Consider the following 22,147-nt stretch of genomic DNA (forward strand, 5'->3'; position numbering starts at 1 on the left):
ATAGTCATGTTACGTCCTTGACACTCTTGACTCACAGCCTTGGCATTACCTGGCAGCTTGCTAGAAATGCAGATTCTCAGGCCCCACCCCAGACCTACCGAATCAGAATCTACAGTTGAACAAGAGGCTCGGGTAATGCCAATGGACATTTAAGTTTGTTAAGCACTACTGTCCAAAGCCTCCCAAGTGGTTTTTAGAACAGAGTGTCTTTAGTAACAAGTGACTCATCCAACAATGCAACCTGTAATATCTTTAGGCAACCCAAATAATAGCAAGTTCTCTCTTACCGACTCAAACCTAACTCCTTGAATATTGTGTTTACTGGTTTTGGCTTAACCTCCCTCCTTTTCCCCTCAGCCCACTAAGCCTTCAGAACCAGGCTAATGCCGCTTCTTCATGACAGTCGTTCAAACATGAGAATGGGCGATCTTGTTTCCTGTCTTGATTTAAGTTTCTCCAGGTGTTTAAGTTCCCATCCCCTCAGCTGTTCCTGATATGATATGATACTGTTTGGGGTTTCTTTACCAAGTATTCAGATTAGATAATTTTAAAGGACCCTTCCAACTTCAAAATTGTGAATCCTCCTATACTTTCAGCTGGTAATAAGTACTAGTGGGCAGAAGATGATAGAAACCCAGGAGGTGCACTTTCTTTGCATTTAGGGAGAATGATTCTAAGGCACAAATGTTTAATTACCCATAATGTCCTTAGGCTCAAAATTCTGCTTCACAGTGGAGACTTCCATTATAATAATAGCTACTAGAGAGCACCACTTTGCCTTTCTTGTAATTTCTAAATGCATCAAGTACTTGGCATTTCAAAAGTGGAAATAAGCATTTTTTTGGTGTCTCTATAAATTTTCAATTTCAAAGAAAAAAATTCCCTGTAATCCACAACTTAGCACCTTAGTAGATTTCATTTTTTTCTAGTGTATTTTGGTAATGTGTCACATACACATCCATCTTATACGTAGAAATAATTTTCGTGTTCTCAGTTTTTAAAATTTTTCCTTGGTAGATTCTAAATATTTTTTCATGTTATTAAATGATTTTCATAATAGTTAAGCACAAGTATTTCATTATTGTAGGACATCAGAGTTCATAGTGACTTCTTAAAGTATTTGCCATATTTTTGTTGGTTTGGTTTTTTGATATTTGTTTCCCAAGAATTTTTTCTTAAATAACATTTCCTACTAGCACAAGTGCAGAGTGTGCAGTTTTTGTTTTGTTTGTTTTTGTAGCAGGGTTAGTCTTGTGTAAGAAAAGCTGTAGCAAGAGCAGTTTGGGATTTTTTTAAATTTTATTTATTTATTTATTTATTTATTTAATTTATTTATTTTGAGAAAGTAGCCCACAGCACGTTCTTAAACTAGTTGTTCTTGTAATTTCTCCATGCTTCCTTTCCCCTCACTTTCTCCTAGATATTTGCATTCTTCTTGACCTCCTCAGTCTCCTGTCTCCTTTCCCTTCCTCGGAGGGTTTTCAGAGCAACAGTTTCCTTTCTCACCTCTGCATTTAACAATAACGCTGTGTGTATGTGTGTTGAGAGAAGCTGAAAAATAAGACAGATGGTTCTTTCATGACCAGGTTGTTTTGGATTAATTGAGCTGGATTTTTTTTTTTTTTTTTCCCCAAGGAGCCTGAGCTGGATCCGGTGGATCGCCAGTCATGAGCTCTAGTAACATAATATACGCTGCTGGTTTTGTTCTTGGATTTTCGTTTTGTTTTTGGTAATTTCATCACCCTGTCAAGCATTTTGGGAGGGGTCAGAAGTGAGTGTACTAAGACGATGTATTCATTAAACATTTTTTAATGGCTTAAAGCTTTTCTTGGGCGGTGAAGCCCATTCTTAATGAGCCTGCTATCTTTGTGTTTTCTTGCAGCACTTGTAAGTGAAGAAGCAGCCCAACCCTTTGTCTTGGCTTATTTCTAGTGGACAGGCTCCGACAATTTAGCAGACAGGCTCCCGGGCCTCTGGGACCCTTACCACATCCTTCACCTTCAGGAGCAGAGTGCCTTTGGGAAACAGATTCCTAAAAGTGCAGGTAAGTCAAGGCAACACTACTACTGCCTCAGACTTCTTAGATGTGAGTTTGAACACTTGAAATGTTCTTATACAATGTTGCCACCTCTTCCAAATGACTTTAAAATGCCTATTTAGTTTTATTTTTTTAAAGATTTTATTTATTTATTTGACAGAGAGAGAGAGAGAGAGCTAGCAGGAACACAAGCAGGGGAAGTGGGAGAGGGAGAAGCAGGCTTCCCGCCCAGCAGGGAGCCCGATATGGGGCTCGATCCCAGGACCCTGGAATCATGACCTGAGCCGAAGACAGACGCTTGAGGACTGAGCCACCCAGATGCCCCTAAAATGCCCATTAATTTATCTCTTACGAGTTCAACATGTGGCCAGAGGGCCCATGAGACTTTTAATGTAACCAGTGACTCATCAGCACATCCCAAAGTTGAGCTATGGAATTTATAAATACTTTTATTATTATTTTAAAGTTTATTTATTTAAGTAATCGCTACACCCAATCTGGGGCTAGAACTCATGACCCCAAGATCAGGAGTTGCATGCTCTTCTGACCAAGCCAGCTGAATGCCCCTTAAATATTTTTTTTATTCTCAGCGTGAATAGATCTTCTTTGGGACTACTCTAAGCCAGTATGGAAGTAAAAGAGTGAGAAAACACTGAAGTTAAAACTAGATCGTTACATGCATCACAGCTATTGTAGAAACTGCTGTTAATAAGCTGTGTAACCCTGGGCAAGATGTTTGCCCTCCCTGGGCCTTGTTTTCTCAATAGAATGAACTCGAGTTCCCTCTCCATCCTTAAATGCTACAATTAATAATAATTTTACTAAAGTACCTTACTATGATTTTTAGGCATATTCTCCTTACCATTCCTGGAACCCATGTACAAATTTAAAAGCCCGCTTCATAAACTTATTCTGAGAAAGCTCTGGAGCTCAAATGTCCCTCAGGAATTAGCTCCACGTTTTACCCGTGTGTCTCTACAGTCCTTCTGATTTGTGAAGGCTCATCAGAAAGCAGTTATTCTCCTAGCAAATTTGTTACATGACTGTTTTGTTTGAAAATCATTTTTGTGAAGGACGCCCATTGACTGAGAACATAATGCTTTCTTTAGTGGTACTGGCAGATTTGGACATTTACAATGGTTTTGGGATTTGGTCCTTGGGAATCTTTTGAGCTCTTCATTGTTCACACCGAGATTATTCATGAGTGGTTTCAAAGCCCTTCCCCAGGGTCCTGAGCCACCGGGCTTGCAAAATTCTTGAACACCACAAACTTGGGCTGGACGTAGGGCTGGATCTGCAGGTTTCTTACTGCCAGACATATCCTAATTTAATGGAGTCTGAGCTGTCGTCATCTTGGTGATTTGTAGAACGGTCTTTCCTGCCAGTCTTTACATCTCCTGGCATCAGATGGAACTATTTGGAGTCTCTATAGCATAATGGTGAAGAGCATGGATTCTGGTGTGTGCCTGCTCTCTAATTCCGGCTCTGCCACTTACCACCTGGGGATTCTCGAGGACGTTATACGTTCTCTATGCTTTAGTGTCATCATCTATGTGATAGCGCTGACAATAGTACCTTTCTTAAGGCGTGGTTTTGAGGATTAAAAGAATTACATGTGTAGAATATTTAGAACAGTTCTTTATGTAAGTGTTCAGAACATTGAAACTATTTTTATTGCCATCTGTTGCAGTGTTTCATTTTCTGCTCCTGTTCTCTAGGACTGAGACACTCAGTCCCTCATCCTGACCTTGTTAGACATTGCTGATTGACCCTGCTATTTCTTTATGAATCTAGAACGCAATATTTGAATCCTTCTCAACAGTATAACGGTGTAAGATGAAACCATTTGTCCACTCAAATTATTTGCAGAGTTCTTGATTTTGTTTCTTGCTTCAAGACATAAATCTGATATGCTCATTACAAGTCTGGGTTGTCTGTTTTTTTACTAAAACTCCAGAGCAGTTGTATTTGAAAAGCATAAAAAGATGTTGCTTCTATAGCCAGAAATAGGGTCTAATTCTAACATGAGTTTTGCTGACAGATTACTATTACTTTGATCAATCAAACCTTTCATTTCTTATTCAGAAGCAGATGAATAAGTCTTCCTATCATGGATACTTTGAAATGTTAAAATGAATGTGCAGAAATAGCTAGCATAGTAATGGGAGCTTAATTTTCTGAGGCTAATATTAGTACAATGTCTTTAGTTCCTTAGGGTTTTTGCCAGGATGTTACAAAGTTCATTTTTTAGTAAGGGCTTGGTATATGGGCAGTTAATATTTTATTAGTTTTAAAAGAAGAATGAGAACAAGATTAGGAGAGCCCTTAACTGCGTGCCAGACTTTTACCTAAGTGCTTTATAGTTACTACTTACAACAGCTCTTTTGTGTGGTATTATTCCATCTTACAGCCTAGGACACTGAGTTATAAAGAGGTTAAGCAACTTCCCAGGGTCCTAGAACTGGTCAGGTTTGTAGAGCTGAGACTCAAACCCCCAGGGTCTGCTTGCCATGCAGGCAACCTTAATACCGAGTTACGCTGCTACCTGCAAAGAATAAATTGCATGGGGAGGAAGAGAAGATGGAAGGACCAAATTACAGAAGTCCTACATGCCAGGCTAAGCAATTTTATGTCTATTTGGCAGCCAGTGGGGAGCCACTGACGGTTTCCCTGTGAACTGAGTGACAGAATGAGAGCTGGGCTTCGAGTATTTGGCGCCAGGTGCAGCACGTGGGCTGGCTTAAAGAGAGGTTAGAGATCACTGCTAGAAGCTGAGAAGAAATGGGCACGTGGGTCTAGGAACCGGCATTAATTAAGATAAGAGCTGGAGAAGGCCCACATTTACGTGTGCCCGGGAGGAAGAGACCTGGAAGCGTAGGCAGAGAAGTTAGAGGAGCGAGACCCAGGTCAGTGAAGTGCCACCCGGAGGAGGTGGTTCGGGAATTGAAAACCGTGGAGGTTGGAGAGGACTAGAACAAAGCCAAGACTAGTGGGTTATTACTGTGCCTCCACTATGAGACTGGAATTGTGCTGGAGGGAAGTCTACATAAAAATGTCCTTTTATGCCATGGACTCTGCTACTTGTGAGGACATCCCCTTTGGCAAGTTTTTAAATTTTTCTAAATCCTGGCTGTCTCTTCTATAATATGGTGACATAAGCCCTTTCTCTGTCAACATGCCGTGAACTCTTCCCAGCTCTGAAGGTCTGTAATTCCGGGGTTCAAGCTGTGAACAACAGCAGTTGGGAATGCTGTTGTAAAGGTTTGGCTGGTGATACCCTTGACCGTTTTAGGCAATGCAGAATGAAACGTGTGTCCTGTAGATATAATGAGAGGAGAATTTCCTCTCAAAATACCAGGAGTATCGTGGTGATAGTGGTAGCAAGTGGAAGATTAAGACTGAAAATGACATAGGAATGAAAATGTTTAGGGAATTTACAAGGCAACCACAAATATTCCCTAGAATGTGAGGGAAGTTTGTCTTAAAGTCACTTATTTCAGAGAGAATCTGACTGGTTTCTTCAGAGAAAATTCTGTTGATTGGAAAATCGAAAAGGTCAAGTCCAAAAGACTTTTAAAAGAGATAGCGAGGAACTTAGGGTGAGCTTCCGGTTCCTCTCAAAACCGAGGCCCGACCCTCTGGGATGTAATTTCTCTTTCCCTGACCATCTCCATCAGTACTTCTCAAACACACATCCCCTGGGGGTCTTGTTAAAGTGCCAATCTGATGCAGTGGATCAAGGGTGTGAAGCTGCAGGTCTACCAAGTTCCCAGGTGATGCCAATACTGCTGGTCCATGGACCCCACTTTGAACAGCAGGAGTCTAAAATATTTAACTCTATGTCTCCCAACAGATAGTCCTACTTATTTAGAAACAGTGTCACAGTTCCCTCCTCAGACTGCGAGCTCTGTTTCTCATCTCCGGGAGTACACAGGCACGATGAGCGCTTGATATTAACAGATGTATCAATTCTTCTGTCAGTGATTTGTATTCAGTGGCATCAGTAACTTGAATTGTTGTGGGTGGAGGGTTTTTTTTTTTTTTTTCCTTTTAACTGAGGAACTGAAGCAAATCTGTTCAGGAATAGGCACCAGAATACAATATAAAGCTTTTACACAAACATACATTTACTATATGACCCATGAGAACATATGCTTATAAAAAGACTTGTAGTTGAATGTTTAATGTAGTGTTGCTAACAGTAACAACAACAACAACAAAAACTGAAAAGACTCAAATGTCTATTAGCTGGTAAATTGATAAATAGTTGTGGTCTAGCCATACAATAGAATACTACTTAACTATAAAAAAAAAAGTGAATTCCTGATATAAGCAACAACACGGACAGTTTTTTCAAAAGTATTTTTACCAATTGAAATAAGCTAGATATAAGATACTTATGCTTCTATTTAAATGAACCTTTAGAAAAAGCAAAAGTATAGTGATGAGCAGATCAGGGGCCAGGAAGTGGGGAAAAGGGAGTTGGCCATAAAGGGGAACATGGGAACTTGGAGGGGGTGCTGATGGAAATGTTTAGTATGATTTTAGTAGTTGTTACATGACTGTATACGTTTGTCAAAACTCATCAAATTGTACACCTAAAAGTGCATTTTATTATATAAAAATTTTATCTCAATAAAGCTAATTTAAAAAATCAGCCACAATCATTAACATGTTAACATCTAATATTCCTTAGAGGTTATCTTACCAGTGGGGTATCAATATAAGGAAATAGAGAAAATTTCCACTCTGGGAGAAGAAATGGGTCTCTGGGAGAAAATATGAATAAACAGTAGGAACGTAAGAAGTTCCCTTAAAAGCTTCTTTGTGTTTTTCAATGTAGCTGAGTCTGAAGAGAGAGATCTTGGAAAACAGGAACTTCGGTTCATTTATTTTTAGCATCCAGTATGGTATGCTATTAGCTGAATGATTTTAGTGTGTCCCACTGTGCTATTAAAAAACAAAATTCTGCTGAAAAGTCATTTCTGTCCTTTTTATCATCTTTGCAGTAAGCACACCCAGTTTGCAGGAGAGGATTCAGTCATCTGCTTTGGCAGTGAAAGCTCAGCTTTAATTAGGTAAAAAGATCTGTCTGCATATGCTAAGGATGAAATCTGGCAAAAGCACTGGCTTTTCTTGAAAGACTGAAAGAAGAGTGTGTGTGTATATATGTGTAGAGCTAGCTGTCTATCATTGTATTAGCCGAGGAATTGGGGGAGGAGGAGAGAGTTAATTATACATGTTCTCCTCCTGCCATGCAGAAAGAAAAACCTATGTATTTAGAAATCAGCCAGAATGTAAGCAGTTGGTCCAATTTGTTGAAACTAGGCAGTTATTTGGGGGAGGGGGATGGTGCCTAAATCAAATTTTCTATTTTCCCAGTAATGTCAGGTTTTTTTCCCCTTAATTTGTATCAGATACCAGTAACTAACATTTCATGTTTAAACTTCACTTTTTCAGGTATAATAGGGCATATTAATTTTGTATGTGCTACTCTTTATTCTTTAATTATGGCCTATTGAGAATTTTCAGGTCCTTCTAGCAGAAATCTCATCAGAGTACTGAGTCCTTAAGATTTATTTTTTTAAATTATAAAGTAAACATTTTTTTCATATTTTAATGTTTCTAAAGTGCATTTTAATAAATGCATATATTTAATGTGTATCATTCCCTTGTTTTACTTTAAAAAAAGGTTTTAAGTAAATATAAAGTTCATGATGTAATAGTTAAAAGATGATTATAGTTTCCCATATGTACAATTTAAAAGTTTTCCATAATGTACAATTAAACTCAGATCTGAGTTTGAGTTCTAGCCACTGCTCTAGCCACTAGCCACCAGAGCCACTGCTCTGGTAATTAAGCATCTCTAGCATGGGGATGATAATATACTTGTTTTTGTCATCTTGTGTGAAAAGGGCTTAGTGTACTGTTGGGCATTTAGTGAGTAATTTAATAAACTGTGCTGTTATTTACGTGATCATCAGCACCAGAGGGTATAGGTCCTTTGTATGTTAATGAGGCTACCAGACACATTAGGATCATCCAATTAGTAATAAGGATGATATTTTAAAAAGAGGTGGTAAATGAGTTAAAGAAGACTGAGCCCTTTACACAGATCACTGCGGGATCCTACGTGTCTAGGTTGAGGCTTGGGCTATAGGGAGATGGCTAGGTCTAGGAGGCTTAGGGGACCTATGGGGCTGGACCAAAAAATCTAGACATTACTACGTAGCTAGAACTGGAGCTAATGCTCACATGGGCATGTGATGACAGAACAGTCATAAACTGAGCAATAAATGCAAAGAGGAAGGCAGGCAGGATGTATGATGGGCTGGCCGAGTTCACACCATCTTGGGTGTGTCAGTGTGAGCTGAGGACTGGTGGAGACCTGTGTGGAGAAGGAACTCTCTGAGGGCTGAATGAGCACAGGCTGCAGGTTGGGCCACCTGGTAAGGCTGTGGAGGTGAGCCAGGAACAGGAGCACCTGCCTAAGGGAAGAGTTGTGGCTGAAATCCTGGCCATGCCTCGATCTGTGCCCACATGGCCGGGGGAGCCAGAGGGGCTGTTCTTTTCTAATACGCACAGAGATGCAGCTTGTTGGGTAAGACTGCTGAGCAGCAGTGCGTGGCATGCGAGGTGAGACCAAGGAGTGGAATAGCAGTCACCCTCAGTCACTGAGGCAACAGGGGGCATAGAGAACAGAGTAGATGGGGACATGGGGATCCAAGTGACTAAAAAATTGGAAGTTTGGTTGCAGAGCTGCTGGGGTGGCTGAGAGAGAAAAGACCGCAGACTTTGGGAAACAAGGATGTCATCCAGTGAGCTGGCAACAGAATTCAGGCCCTGTGAAGGAGATGGCCAAGGTCAGCGTGGAATCAGCCAGAACCTGACCAAACTGTTGAGCTGTTACTCCAGGGCTCCTCAGGCTCCCTTTCCTTGCGCCTGGATCAGTCCCAGAGCCTGGGTGGGCCTGAGCCTACGGACGGATGAGAGGGTCTGCAGCCAGGTGTAGTGGAAATGTCACAGGCCAGGCAGGCTGGTCTGTGTGCTCAGCGCCTGGAAGAGTGAACACGAAGAGGGTTTCTTCCTTAGTGTTGTAGGATACTCAGATACCCACAGGGCTTTTGTGCTTGGTGACTAGAACAATTATTCCGGAATTGTTGTTGAACATGCTTTGTTCTAGCTGGATGTTGGTAAAACGAACTCCTTTTGGTTTGAGAAGGCATGAAGAGAGTCCAAAGATAAAAATCTGGCCATTTTCAAGTGTCATTCCATAGGCTTGGTTGGTTTGTCCTTATAAGTAATGCCACCAAGCTTGCCCTGAGGCTCAGGAATGTGCATTGAAACAAGCACCCTCCTGTTTGCTTCTCCTGTGTACTCAAGTTTGAGAATCACTACTCTAGGACACTCAACAGAACCATGGAGGACAAAAAAAAATAATGGGTTTCCTGAAATCCAGCAGAATGGGTTGGGAAGAGCAAGGTTGGGAGTAATAGGGTTTTGCTTCAGCCCAGTCTGTGACTATAACCTTCCTCTTGATTTCCTCAATCCCTAGAATTTATACTGCTTAAGGAGCTGGTAGGATAGACAACTGAGTGAAATGTTTGGTAGTGTTTAGTCTGGTATCAAAAAGATGGGCCTGCACTCATTTATGAAAGCTCACATCAGGAGAGACGTGTACAACATGTGGGCTCCGGTCTGATAGAAAAGGGCTGGATTTCTGGATCTGTTACTTATCAGCTCAGGACAGTTACTGCTCCTGTGAGAGCTTCAGTTTCCTTATCCATAAAATGGGAGTTGTAAGTTTACTACTCCCTTCACGGGGTGGTTGTGAGGATTACAGGAGATAAATCACCAAAAGCATTTATCACCTGCCGTGGCCTGTGATGAGCACATGCCGAACACTCTTATCTTAATGAATCTGATCAGTCATTATCCACTGGGCATTTGCTATGTGCTAGGCATTTCTGGTTAAAAAAAAAATACAAAGCATCTAAATATGGGATGTGTAAATACATTCAACAGCTATCTACTTAACATCTTCTGTGTGACAGGTATTAGAAATACTGGAAATAAAATGATAGACAAAACCTACTGTCTTGCACTTAGGGAGCTCATAGTCTAGTCAGGATAATTATTATAACATCTGTGATGGTCTCTTGATTTCACTAAACCCGTTATTTTTTTTCCCTCCGTGGTTCTCTTGAGTATACGGTGGCAATGATTTTCAAACTTCAGAATGCGTAAGAATTATTTTGGTGGGTGCTTGTTTCAGTGCACATTTCTGAGCTCCAGAGATTCCGATCCCGTAGGAGCTCAGGAATGTGCATGTTACCAAGCCCCCATCTGGTGCTGACCCCTTGGACCTGTCACATCAGTTGGGGGCACGCTGCCCTAGAGACATTTCTCTTTCACAGATATCTGAATTTACCCTTTAGGAACTCTAGCTGCCAAACAAGTGTTGTCAGGAAGTTATAGATTAGAACTCTCTTTTGGGTTCCCCTCATGCCTTTTGTCTTGAGAGACAGGATGACACCAGGAATAGAACTGTGAGGAAGAAAAATGGTTGGACCTTCAGTCTATTTCTGTCTCTCAAACTGTGTGACCTAGGGCAACTCAATCTCAGAGACTTTCAGTTTCTTCATTCATCAGGAAGATCATACCTACCTGCCATTTATCAGGCTTGTTTTGAGCCTTAAGTGAAGTGAGGGATGTAAGAGCATTCTATGAACTTTAAAACTCCACACAAATAAGAGACACTTTTTTTTTTTGCATTTTTTAAAAAATTTTATTATGTTAATCACCATACATTACATCATTAGTTTTTGATGTAGTGTTCCATGATTCATTGTTTGTGTATAACACCCAGTGCTCCATGCAGTACGTGCCCTCTTTAATACCCATCACCAGGCTAACCCATCCCCCCACCCCTCTCCCCTCTAGAACCCTCAGTTTGTTTCTCAGAGTCCATAGTCTTTCATGGTTCGCAAATAAGACACACTTTTATTATTAAAGAGAAAGGAAAACCGTTGCTCATGACTGAGCGGACTTGGACATATACAGATTATTCATAGATTGATATATTATAATTTGAGAAGAAATAGTTGATCTCTGCCAATGATTCCTGTTCTTGCGTGATGGCCTCTGCCCACACCCAAGATAAATTACTTTATGACTTAAATTTTGTAAAGAATGTTATTAGGACCCTGGTCTTCGGAACAACTGCAGCCAAGAAGCTGGGTATGTCATGTTTCATATCAAGATCTTCAAACTTATTTGTTTTGGTAACCAAAGCTCTACTGAGGGCTTGCTTTTTTTTTTTTTTCTTTCCCTTAAAGCAGGCATTCTATCTTAAATTCCGGTTTTCTTTTGAAATACTTGTTCAAAGCAAAATGGTCATTCCATTTATAGAATTACAATTAGAGAATTTGTTTATTAGTGTAAGTTTTTTTTCCTACGAGCGAGCAGAGGAACTATACATGTTTATTACAAGGATATCCTGGCTGGCCCAGTCTGCTTTGCAACTTGAATATGCTTTGAATTGCTCATGAAATACAAGAGAGTGGGTAAGCTTCCTAAATTTTTCTCAGCTGGTATATGCAATGGCTCTTCAAGAGTAGGTTCATTTTAATTTTTAAAGGAAAAAAGAATGTTCTCTCATACTTCTGCGTTTTCAGCTAAAACACGCATTAGCGAATGAAAAACAGAACCTCGCTTACTTATACTTCTGTGCTTTGTAAAATAATATATAAATTTCCCGAAGAATGCATTTTTGGGGGACAGATGAGCAAATCGAATTATAAATACTGAGTTCTTTCTCTAAGCCTCCATATACTGTTTTATCTTACATGTAAATAGGTTTTTAAAAGATTGCTGATACTGGTAAGTGGCATTCATGCTGGATGTTTGCATAAATGATGTTATTCTAGGTGGAGTCTTAAATATTTGAGCATTTGGGCAGATTGTTTTGTGACTACATTGGCCCATGGTAAAATACCTTCCAGGACAGCCTAAAGTAATTTCTAAAACCGTTTCAGTTCAAGTCTAACTGGTGGATTCCAGAAGTCTCAGGGTTGCCACACATCCCTGATGTCTGCGACCATCAGCATGTACAACAAAAGGGAGTTAATTACGGTGTATTTTCAAGGGAGTCACAGGATATATAAATAATCCCACTGTGTTCTTTGGAGTCTTTTATATATATATGCTCTATCCATGTTTGGATAATACCTGCATGAGGAGGGGGGTAAGCATTTTGCTGAGGTCACATCAATCAAAGGGATGAGACAAGCCAAGTCCACATCAGTCCCTCTGTGAACACTGATAGACCTGCATCTTGTCATCTTGAAACATTGCTCACAGCCTTTGGTCAGCACTTAATGTGGTCACGTCTCCCCTGTATGACAAGTTGCCTTTTAGCACCCAGCTGGACCCCAGTTCCTTGACCTTTCTCAGTGCATCCAGTACCAGGGGAGGAAGGAAAGCTAACATTTGTTGAACAAGTATAAGGGCCAGGCTCTGGGCTAGCTAAATTCTCTTTCATTCTTTAATTAGCCATTTCGGTGATGCATCTAACATCCCAAACACCTCACTGTCTTAGATTTTTACTGATAATCCCAAACCTTTAATTCTCTCCATCACTTGGATTTTACCAAGTGTTCCTTAAGAAACATAGAGCCATACCTTTTTTTTTTTTAACCTACCTATAATCATGCATTTCCTGCTTTTTACCATGAAGAATTTAAGGCAATTTTTAAAATAACCCACAATACATCAAGATAGCATACATTACAAATGGATGAGGAAGACGAAACAAAGTGGAAAGAGATGCACAGGCCTGAGGGGATAGAAGCAGCAGATCTAGACATTCTTTATATGCTTTACTCCCTTTGCCATCAGAGGATGTGGGCTTTCTGCCAAAACCGCGTGCAACTACCGCTTTCTGTTAGGCCGGTAAGAATGCAGTGCAGGCTGAGTCAAGGTAGACCAAGGCTCACTTTGGCTTTCTCAAAACCCATGCATATTACAACTTAGAAAAAGAGCACAGCTGACTTTAGTTTCAGAAAACCAACAACAGTAAAATACACAAACTTATTCACATATTTTGTGTCCTAGGTTGTCCGAGACACCCATCATTTGGGGTCATCTACCTAACAGTTCAAAGAGGTAGGTTGTGTGCTCTCACTTGTAAACATGTGAGGATACTCGAGTTGGAAGAGGTAAACGGATTTATCTAAGGCACCACCGCCCCCCCCCCCAAGCCAGGAATTATGTGGAGTTGGGCCATGATTCCTGTCTTCTGGTTGCCAAGCAGTGTTGACTTTTCACAGGGATTATGTATGCTAAGGTAGATGTGTCAGTTTAGTTCATTTACCTCCTCTATTTGCTTTCTCCTTACATAAGCATTTCTGACTTACAACGGCATGTGAGCCTGGTGGCTACCTGCATAGCAGTGAGAAGGAGCAGCTGAGAGCAAGGGAAGGGAAACCAGCAATCTCCACTGCATAAGGACTTTTGCTTAGCAAACAGTCCCACACCCTTCTTGGTTCCAGAGGAGCCCAGCACAGTTATGACCCCACATTATCAAGGAAAGCTTAAATTATATTTATTATATTCTACTTATGAAGGCAAAGGAGTGCCTTATTTTAAGAGTTCCATTTGGCCTTATTTTACTGTTAAAAGGGAGACAGCATGATATTATTTGGAAATGTATCTCCTCAGACTCACAGCGTCTACACTGCGTTACCCCGATTGAGGTTAATAGATATGAACAGGAGTGGGAGGAGCGGTATGTGCAACTGTCTAGATGAATCAGAAACTTGATGAGAGGCAAAGAGATAGCTTACTTGTTTCAAATCACAAGCACTGAAATCTCTTGTAAGAACCATATAATATATTAAATTTGTCTTTTGCATTGAATTGCATGTGGAAGTGAGAACTTACTCATTTCTAGGAAGCAAAAGTGAGAACTAAATATGGTTAGGTTTTTAAAAAATATATATGCTATAAAGGATTTTTAAATTTATATTCTAAAGAGGATTGTGTCCAGGTTTTTATCTATCTGCAATGTATAATGGACCAAACTGTCTATGTAGTGCAAAAATAAGTAAGAAATTAGCTAAATTTACCTGTGCTATGAAACTGAAAAATCAAATGGGTACACCTAAAGGTATAAAAAATCGGAGATGTGGGAAATAATTTTTAGTAGCTTTTTTCCTCAGTTTTTATAAGGTGATTTTTTGGTTTTTGGTTTTTTTTTTGGAGAGGGGGAGAAGGGGAGAAGCAGAGGGAAGCACGTTCCTGTGTTTCAGGTGGGCCAGCCATGAGAGGGTACACACCCAGTGCAGAGCCCAACTCCATCTCAAGACCCTGAGATCATGACCTGGGCCAAAATTGAGAGTCAGACACTTAACCGAATGAGCCACCCAGGCACCCGTTCCCAGTTTTTAAAAGTTACATAAAGGACTTGTAAAAATTATGATGTAGAGCATTTAAAAATCACTTTGAGCACTGAATAAAGGCAATGTTTATTTACATCTTAAGGCATATATTCGCTTTCTATGGAGAGAGTGAAAATAGATATTTTTTAATGTTTCTGAAAAAAAGTTTTGGATATGGAATAGATGTGTAACATTTTGTTCTGAATGAGTTTTTTTTTTTCTTCTCTAACATGAAAAAGTAGTATGGAAGCCACCAGCTTTGAAACAATGGTACTACTGTTTATTGGTCTACCTACCATGTTATTTTGACTAAAGAGGCTGAGGAGAGATAGAAAAAAAATACTCTTTTCCTGCAAATTTAGTGGATATTTCCAAAAATAATAGGCCTACATCATTTTACTTCTTTTTCCCTCTCTATATGTTTGTTCACTAATCTTGTATTTGAGTCTTTGTGTGAACAGATAATATTGCCTTTTCTTTGGACTTCATTCCTGTGTTGCAGGTGGGCCAGCCATGAGAGGGTACCTTGTGGCCATATTCCTGAGTGCTGTCTTTCTCTATTATGTGCTGCATTGTATATTATGGGGAACAAATGTCTATTGGTAAGTTTCATTTTTGCTCTTTATTATTTTTTTAAGGAATTTATTTATTCGAGAAAGAGCAGGATGGGAGGAGGGACAGAGGGAGAGAACCTCAAGCACACTCTGCGCTCAGCACTCAGCACTGACGCAGACTCTGCGCTCAGCACTGAGCCTGACGCTCAGCACTGTGGCTCGATCTCACAACCTTGAGCTCATGACCTGAGTTGAAACCAAGAGTCAGATGCTTAACTGACTGAGCCACCCAGGCGCCCTATCGTTTTTGCTCTTTAAAAATAATTCCCAAACTAGTCTTTCACAGAGACACACAAATGATCCTAGAGAGACCTATAAAACAAACAAAAAACCACCTCTTTAACATTTTGAGCCTCTTCTAGCTTTCCATTATAAATTGGGGTTTTACCATTCTGATAGCTTCTATGTTGTACTCTAATAGTTTAAAACTGATAGAATAGCACCTTCTTTTTATTGATTTTTCAGTGAAGCGGTGACGTTGATTGTCTTTGGGACAATCATATAATATTTCATTTCTTTGAATTGATGGAGTCATTCTTGGACTCAGTTGTACTTGACTGTTGAACCTAAAATGCTTGGATAAGAGATTGCTGATTAAAATATAGACTCTCTTTGTTTAAAAATATTTGGTGAATGATAATAGATGTGTATTATGAAACCATGTTGACTTAAAATGTCACATATAAAACTTTGAAGAGGCACAGGTAGTTTTATTGCAGAGAAAACTTATAAGCTTTTTAACCTTTTCCCTGTTACCAGTCCTTTGGCTAGGAACAAAGTTTTGATGACCCTTAAATCCTGAGTAGATGGTGGTATATGATATCAAAATAAATCACATGATAATTTCCTGTCTTAAACTATCAGTACTGTTTGCCAGTTTTTCAATAGGAGATCCTAGATCACGTCTCTGGGTTTTGTTTTGTTTTGTTTTTATCCTACTAGATAAAAAAAAATTGATGCTTCCGAATTTATTTCACTACTGGTTGATTGAAAAATTATTGTAATACTCTTCATGGAAGGAAGTTAGGCAAATGGTCACTGGGAAAACCCAATGCCAGGTGGGTAGGTTTGGACCTAAGTTTCTAGGCTTTGGACTTAAATAATGAGCTAGAGGACTTAGAAGTTTGATTACACACTACACGAGGGTTATACCATGGGGATCTCTCCTGCCTTTGCTGCGTCCTATCTCTGTACCACACTTAGTAACGGAAGACAAGAACAGAAGAGAAAGCAAGGAGTTTACTAGATTGCTACTTCCCTACAAATCCTGTTGTGTGTCACAAGAGAAATAAGGAAGACAATGTAAAGAATCTGAATTCTACACAGTCTTTTGTCATCAGGCTTTGACGAATGTTTACAACACTCCTAAGCTAACACATCACTCCAGTCATGTAGAGTACCGTGGGAAATTACCTCGGGTGGGTTTTGTGCTGTGAACTTAATTCCTTAAGAATTATTTAAGACAGATAACTTTATAAAGCCACTCAAAGTTTGTCTTCTCAATATCCTAAAAGGTTTTCTGTTTGAATAACCTTAGAAACCAAGAAATGTATCTTACACTTCATTTTGTCCTCTGAATATAATTTGGTTTTTATGGTCTAATATGCTAGTCCACCACATTTATGTACCTTCCTTACATATAAATCAAGGGATTTTTGCCATTTGTGGTACTCACAGAAGGTGTTTCTCTGATAAGGACTTCACTAGCTTTGTCGCTTAGAAACCTAGCAGTTCCAACTATGGGGATTTTTTAACAAAAACATTGAAAATTGAGACCAGTACTTTTAGTTTGAGTCCTGTGATTACAGAAGAAAATTGATTAGTTTTTTAAGATGAGTTCCTCATGTCATTGATCATTAACATGTTCTTCTGTTAAGCAGTTACGAAGCTGGTTAAATCTGGATCCTGTCACCCTGTCCCCTTCGCTTATTCTTGTTGTCGTGCTTTGTCTTGTTTCACAATACCCTTTTAAATTGTGGAGACAAGCACTCCATTCAGGAGACCCAGAAGGGCCTAACCTGTGCCAAGAATAGAGGAGAGTTCCATAGGACTCTGAAAAGTGTGATTTGTGGAGGGCAGATCACAAGGCTGCATCTGCAGGTCTGTGTTTCTGTGGTAGGTGTCCCCAGATGTGGCATGGAGGACAGAGACAGCCATGTGCACGGGCGTGTGTGGGGTTTCTCAGGCTCTGGGTGGGCCGGGGCGGGGGGGACTTCTAAAAAGTCAGCCTGCTTGGGGCCTCCACAGTGTGGTAATCCTAGCCCTTCTTGAAGGCTCTTTGTTCACCGCTTGTTGAATTACTTCCGGGCTGCTTGTCGCCTCAGCCTTTCTCACTCTCTTGCCGTGTATCCATGCATCCTCAAATCCGTGCAGGGTCCTGTCCTCCCTCAAGGGCTTCTGTGAGAGCTGTTAATTCCATGCCTGGGAAGCCTCTGGGTGGTGGCACTGAGCGGATTCCCAGGGCATTTGTTTTCCTTTGGGCGGGCTGCCTGGTTCTGGTTTCTGGCTGACTCTATTTTTGTCTTCTAGGGTACCACCTGTGGAAATGAAGCGGCGAAATAAGATCCAGCCTTGTTTATCAAAGCCAGCTTTTGCCTCTCTCCTGAGGTAAAAATCTAAAAGAAATTGTGACGTACAAAATGTTCAAAATGTGTTTGTAATCATATCTCACACCTGTCTAGTTTTTTCTTCCCCGTATGAATCTTAGCAGTAGAAAGTAGACACTCTGTATTTAAGGAAGAGCTTGAATATCCTGTCTCTTTTTGTGCTTTTAGTCAGAGTTCTGCATATATTTTCAGCAAAGGCATTGAAGAACTCCATCAGACCAGTATTCTTTTTACAAAGGTGAGATTAGAGAGGCCGAGCTGTGTTTGATTATAAAAAAGTGAACTATTTTTCAGGGTTTTACTACCCGCCCTTGTTTCCATGTTATTTTTCACCCTTATTATTTTGTGGCTGTTTGTCCCTTGCCTCTAGGTTAAACTTTATGATGAGACCTTTTTCCTCACTTTGAGGGACTTTCAGTGAAATACTTGGAATGTAAATAATGATCTCTACACGGTTGTCAGGACTTGTAGAATAACCACAAGTATTCTTTTCCTCTGTCACCTCAACTTGGACAGATTGCTGGTCCAAAGTACTTCTAGAGAAATAGAAATAAATGACAGTCTGGTCATTTTAATTGTGTAAAACAGGTACAGGCTTTTCAATATTTTACCCATTCGGAATCAAAAATGTCTGTTTTCTTTTAATTATGTTACTGTACCTTTTCATTTACTGGTTCTTAACCTCTTGGGGCTACAGATTCCTTTAAAATCAACTCTCTAGGAAACTGCAGGTACATAAAACATTTCTGCATATGATCACAGGTATGCATGGCTACTTGTAGTCTTTCCATAGGGGTGTGTCCAGTTAGGACCACTGCAAAACTAGTGGTTTTAAACTTTTTTGACCGTGACCTATAGTAAGAAATACACTTTACTTTGGAACCAGTCTATACTGGGGATAAATACATTTTACCTTGGAACCCAACATGTATAAATAAGGCTGGAACCTCGAGGCTGCTATCACTGTCACAACTAAGTCTGGGGCACAGATCCTGTGTCAAGCAGGAAGGGCTCATCCTCACCTGTTTCCTTAGTCTGAATATGGTGTGAGTTCTAACTCCGCTCTGAAGACGTTAAGCTCATGGCACTTGTCTGAGGTTAGTGGCTCCTGAGTGGCAAAGCCAGAAGGAAACTGAAGCTCTGTCACCCCTATCCCACAGCTGTTTATTTCCTCTTTGTCATGCAGCCCCTGAAGCCCCAGGGCACTGTGATCTGCACCTGCAGTTTTTAGACTAAGGGCAGCTCTGCTATGACTGGAAAAGTGGGGCCAAGTGTGGGGGATGAAGTATGGACTAGTTTGACTTGTTCCTTCTTTTTAATTAAAAAAACCTTCTTTTCTACATCATACTGGTTCCGTAAAGAAGTACCATGGAGTTGAAATTCATTCAATCGTTTATTAACCATATGTAGCCTGCTTGCTCCGTGCTGGGTGCTAAAAGTGAGGAGGGGTGGGGAATGGAAGCACATGCCACCCTTCTCAAACTGGCTCTCTTGTCTGTGAGGGTACCCGAGTGGGGTTAGCGGGGTAGGACAGAGCAGATGATAGGAAGACAGTGCCCACAGTTCTTGTTCTTGAGAAAGTCTTAATGATATCAGAAAAGAGTTTAATCCTCGGCGCGTCGAGTTTTATATTTTTATTTTCACAGCCGACACAACTTGGTACATATGGTACTTTTAAATTTGGGAGTGGCTTAGCATCCATGCTTTTATTTTCCCTTACTACCTCCTTTGTCTCTTCCTGCATATGGCTAACGTGTTATCACTTGGTGTTTTTTTTTTTTTTTAAGATTTTATTTATTTGAGAGAGCAAGAAAGAGAGAGAGAGAGAGAGAGAGAGAGAGAGCGCACATGGGGGGGGGGTCAGAGGGAGAAGCAGACTCCCCGCTGAGCAGGGAGCCCAATGCGGGACTCGATCCCAGGACTCCAGGATCATGACCTGAGACGAAGGCAGTCACTTAACCAACTGAGCCACCCAGGCGCCCCGTGTTGGTTTGTTTTTAAATTTTGATCCCCCCTCGTTAGCCCCTGAAGCTGTGACGTAATTTTGGTTCCACAACCTGGAAAGTATTTACGTTCTGGTTGTGTAGTTGCATTGCATATTCCATTCTATATAATACTTAAATACTGTTTCATGTGATTTTTAAAGAATTAGAAAAACAATTACACGTTTTCGTATAGTCAGTATATCACAGCAGTTAATTTCAGCTGTGATTTTAGAAGGCTGCAGATATGGTAGGCATTTGGGGAAATCACTCTTTTTCCTTTTCCCACAGGTTTCATCAGTTTCACCCTTTTCTGTGTGCAGCTGATTTTAAAAAGATTGCTTCCTTGTATGGTAGCAATAAGTTTGATTTGCCCTATGGGATAAGAACATCAGGTCAGTAATATTATTCTTTACCTAACCCTATTAATGTGAATGGTGTTTGATGTGAACCACATGTTTATATAATTTTAGGGCCTTTTAATGTTTTTGTGTCATGATTCCTAAAGGAAATGATTTGGAGACGGGATGAAGGAAATTAAATTTCAATATAGAAATCCCTACTCCTTTTTGAGGCAGTGTAGAATTTAAGAATAAAATGGTAGATTTGTTGTTTTTATTGAGAAACTGCTTTTTTACTTTGATTTAGCCATGGTATTATTCATGTGTTCTGATGCCTTAGTTTAGTCCAATGTAGAATTAGCAGGATGTGGGTTGGATTAACATCCTCCCCAGCTCCCCTTTTCGCCTGTTGACCTCTGAGTTTTATTTTATTTCATCACTTTAAGACCTAGCTCCTTGATCAGCCTTTTAACCAGCAGGTGTTTCACTGTTGCCAAATTGAGAGGGAATCACTCTATCTACTAATGACAGAATAGTCTTCTCTTTGCTTATTGACACATGAATTGGCTTTATGTAGCTTTACGTTGTAGTTTTGGGAGAGACCCTGAAAGCCCAGGAGGTGATAAGCTTACAGTTTTCTGAGTTAGATTTTGCATATTCAACTGATCCTGTTTTGTGCTTGTGGATTGTATAAATGTGTGTGTATATGTTTTAAAAACATATTGCAAAGAATTTGATAATACATCTAAATTTACTGAAAATTGGTTTTTAGACTAATGTCAGTTTGAAGGGCTATATTCTCTACTAATGTCATCTGATGTTGATATTTTAGGGGTTACTTTTTTATGATTGTTTTCAGATTAAGCATCTTTTTTTTTTTTCTTGAGTTTTTGTAAAGTGCCCTTGGAGCATTTTTTAGTGTGCCTATTGAGTGGTGCTGGCTAGTTGCAGTTGTATCATTAATTTTCACCACGGAATAAATCCATGGAGCTGTACCAGTTTGAAATGGGTTTGGGGGAGGGAAGGGGGCAGATGGCTTACTATGTACCTAAGAAGCCATGATTCCTTTTATTTATAATATTCCATTTGTTTTCTAGCGGAATATTTTCGACTTGCTCTTTCAAAACTGCAGAGTTGTGATCTCTTTGACGAGTTTGACAAGTGAGTTTATTTCCTTGCTTTTGTTTGACTTTGAGTTTGAGCTAATGGGGTTCAAAATGTGCACCCCAATTTAAAATGTCTTCATTCAAGAAAATTCCTTAGTATTTGTGTATAACTAAAACCTCTAGTAGTTATTTCTATGAAACTTCAAATAAACTACAAAATTAATTCAGAAGCTGCGTAACTGGTTGCCTCAAAAGTCTGCAGAGAGCCTTATGATGAGCAATGCTAGTTCTGGGTCAAGACACTGTAATCCACATTCCTCTTTTCTAAGTTGTTGGTACTGAAGAATTAATTCATAGCTTCTGTTAATCAGCTCACAGCCCCCTCCATGGGCTGTTTCCTGTACCTCCCATGTGCCTTTTTAACACGAGGATCCTTTCTGTTTCACTTGAATATTGGATTTCAGAAGGAGCTCTCTTCGTCTTACTCAGAATTATACTGGAGGGAAGCAAACAGCTTGTTTAGATAATACGTTTTCTGACTACAAAAGGTCATTTAGTTTGTAGGATATTCTGGCATCAAATTAGCCCCGTAGGCATGAAATTGCTAAAGATAGACTTCTTAGCAGGTATACTTACTTTTACAGAGGTAGACTTTCTTCACAAATGTTTAAGCTACATTTTAGGATTTGGCCAGTGGTCCAGTGGGATGGTACAGGTAGTCTGCAGATGTCAGGCTTCCATTAAAAAGGAAAATGACAGAATTTTCCCTCTTGCTCAAGAGAATAGGGGTGCTATTAAGTGGAAACATAAGTGAGGGTAGTAGACGGAGGTGTGAAAATGGAGATAGAATTTGCAGAACAGAGCTGGCAGAACAGTGCTAGATTTTATCTGAATTTATCTCCTTTTCCTCTGGGAGCCAAGATTATCAGAGGGTGGATTATTTAATAAGTGTTGCTCATTTCAGCTTGTATTTACTTGTTATAATTTAAAACTATGCCATCAACTTAATTTCAATTTTTG

The 22,147-nt window shown here is 39.9% G+C and overlaps 1 protein-coding gene across 9 annotated transcripts in view; it reads left to right on the forward strand.

Annotated features, from left to right (window-relative positions):
- The window catches only part of ST3GAL6 (ST3 beta-galactoside alpha-2,3-sialyltransferase 6), an 89,186-nt gene that overhangs the window by 36,352 nt on the left and 30,687 nt on the right, over positions 1-22,147 (forward strand). For 3 of the 9 annotated variants that reach the window (XR_015768433.1, XR_003611678.2, XM_028119160.2), the window contains exons 1-6: positions 2,026-2,044; positions 13,154-13,204; positions 14,981-15,080; positions 17,622-17,699; positions 19,972-20,075; positions 21,119-21,182. Coding sequence is in view for 7 of the 9 variants with exons in the window: in XM_028119160.2 (XP_027974961.1) it covers positions 14,992-15,080; positions 17,622-17,699; positions 19,972-20,075; positions 21,119-21,182 (335 nt within the window). In the remaining 2 variants the exon portion in view is untranslated. Of the gene's footprint in view, positions 1-1,641; positions 1,772-1,882; positions 2,045-13,153; positions 13,205-14,980; positions 15,081-15,643; positions 16,151-17,621; positions 17,700-19,971; positions 20,076-21,118; positions 21,183-22,147 lie in introns of those variants that run through there. The other 6 variants (XM_028119157.2, XM_028119155.2, XM_028119154.2 and 3 more) reach the window with 4 other exon arrangements.

The sequence above is a fragment of the Eumetopias jubatus genome, unplaced genomic scaffold (genome assembly GCF_037043125.1).
Source record: "Eumetopias jubatus isolate StellerSeaLion01/CBP00866 unplaced genomic scaffold, mEumJub1_p1.0 scaffold_1, whole genome shotgun sequence".
Classification (NCBI taxonomy): domain Eukaryota; kingdom Metazoa; phylum Chordata; class Mammalia; order Carnivora; family Otariidae; genus Eumetopias; species Eumetopias jubatus.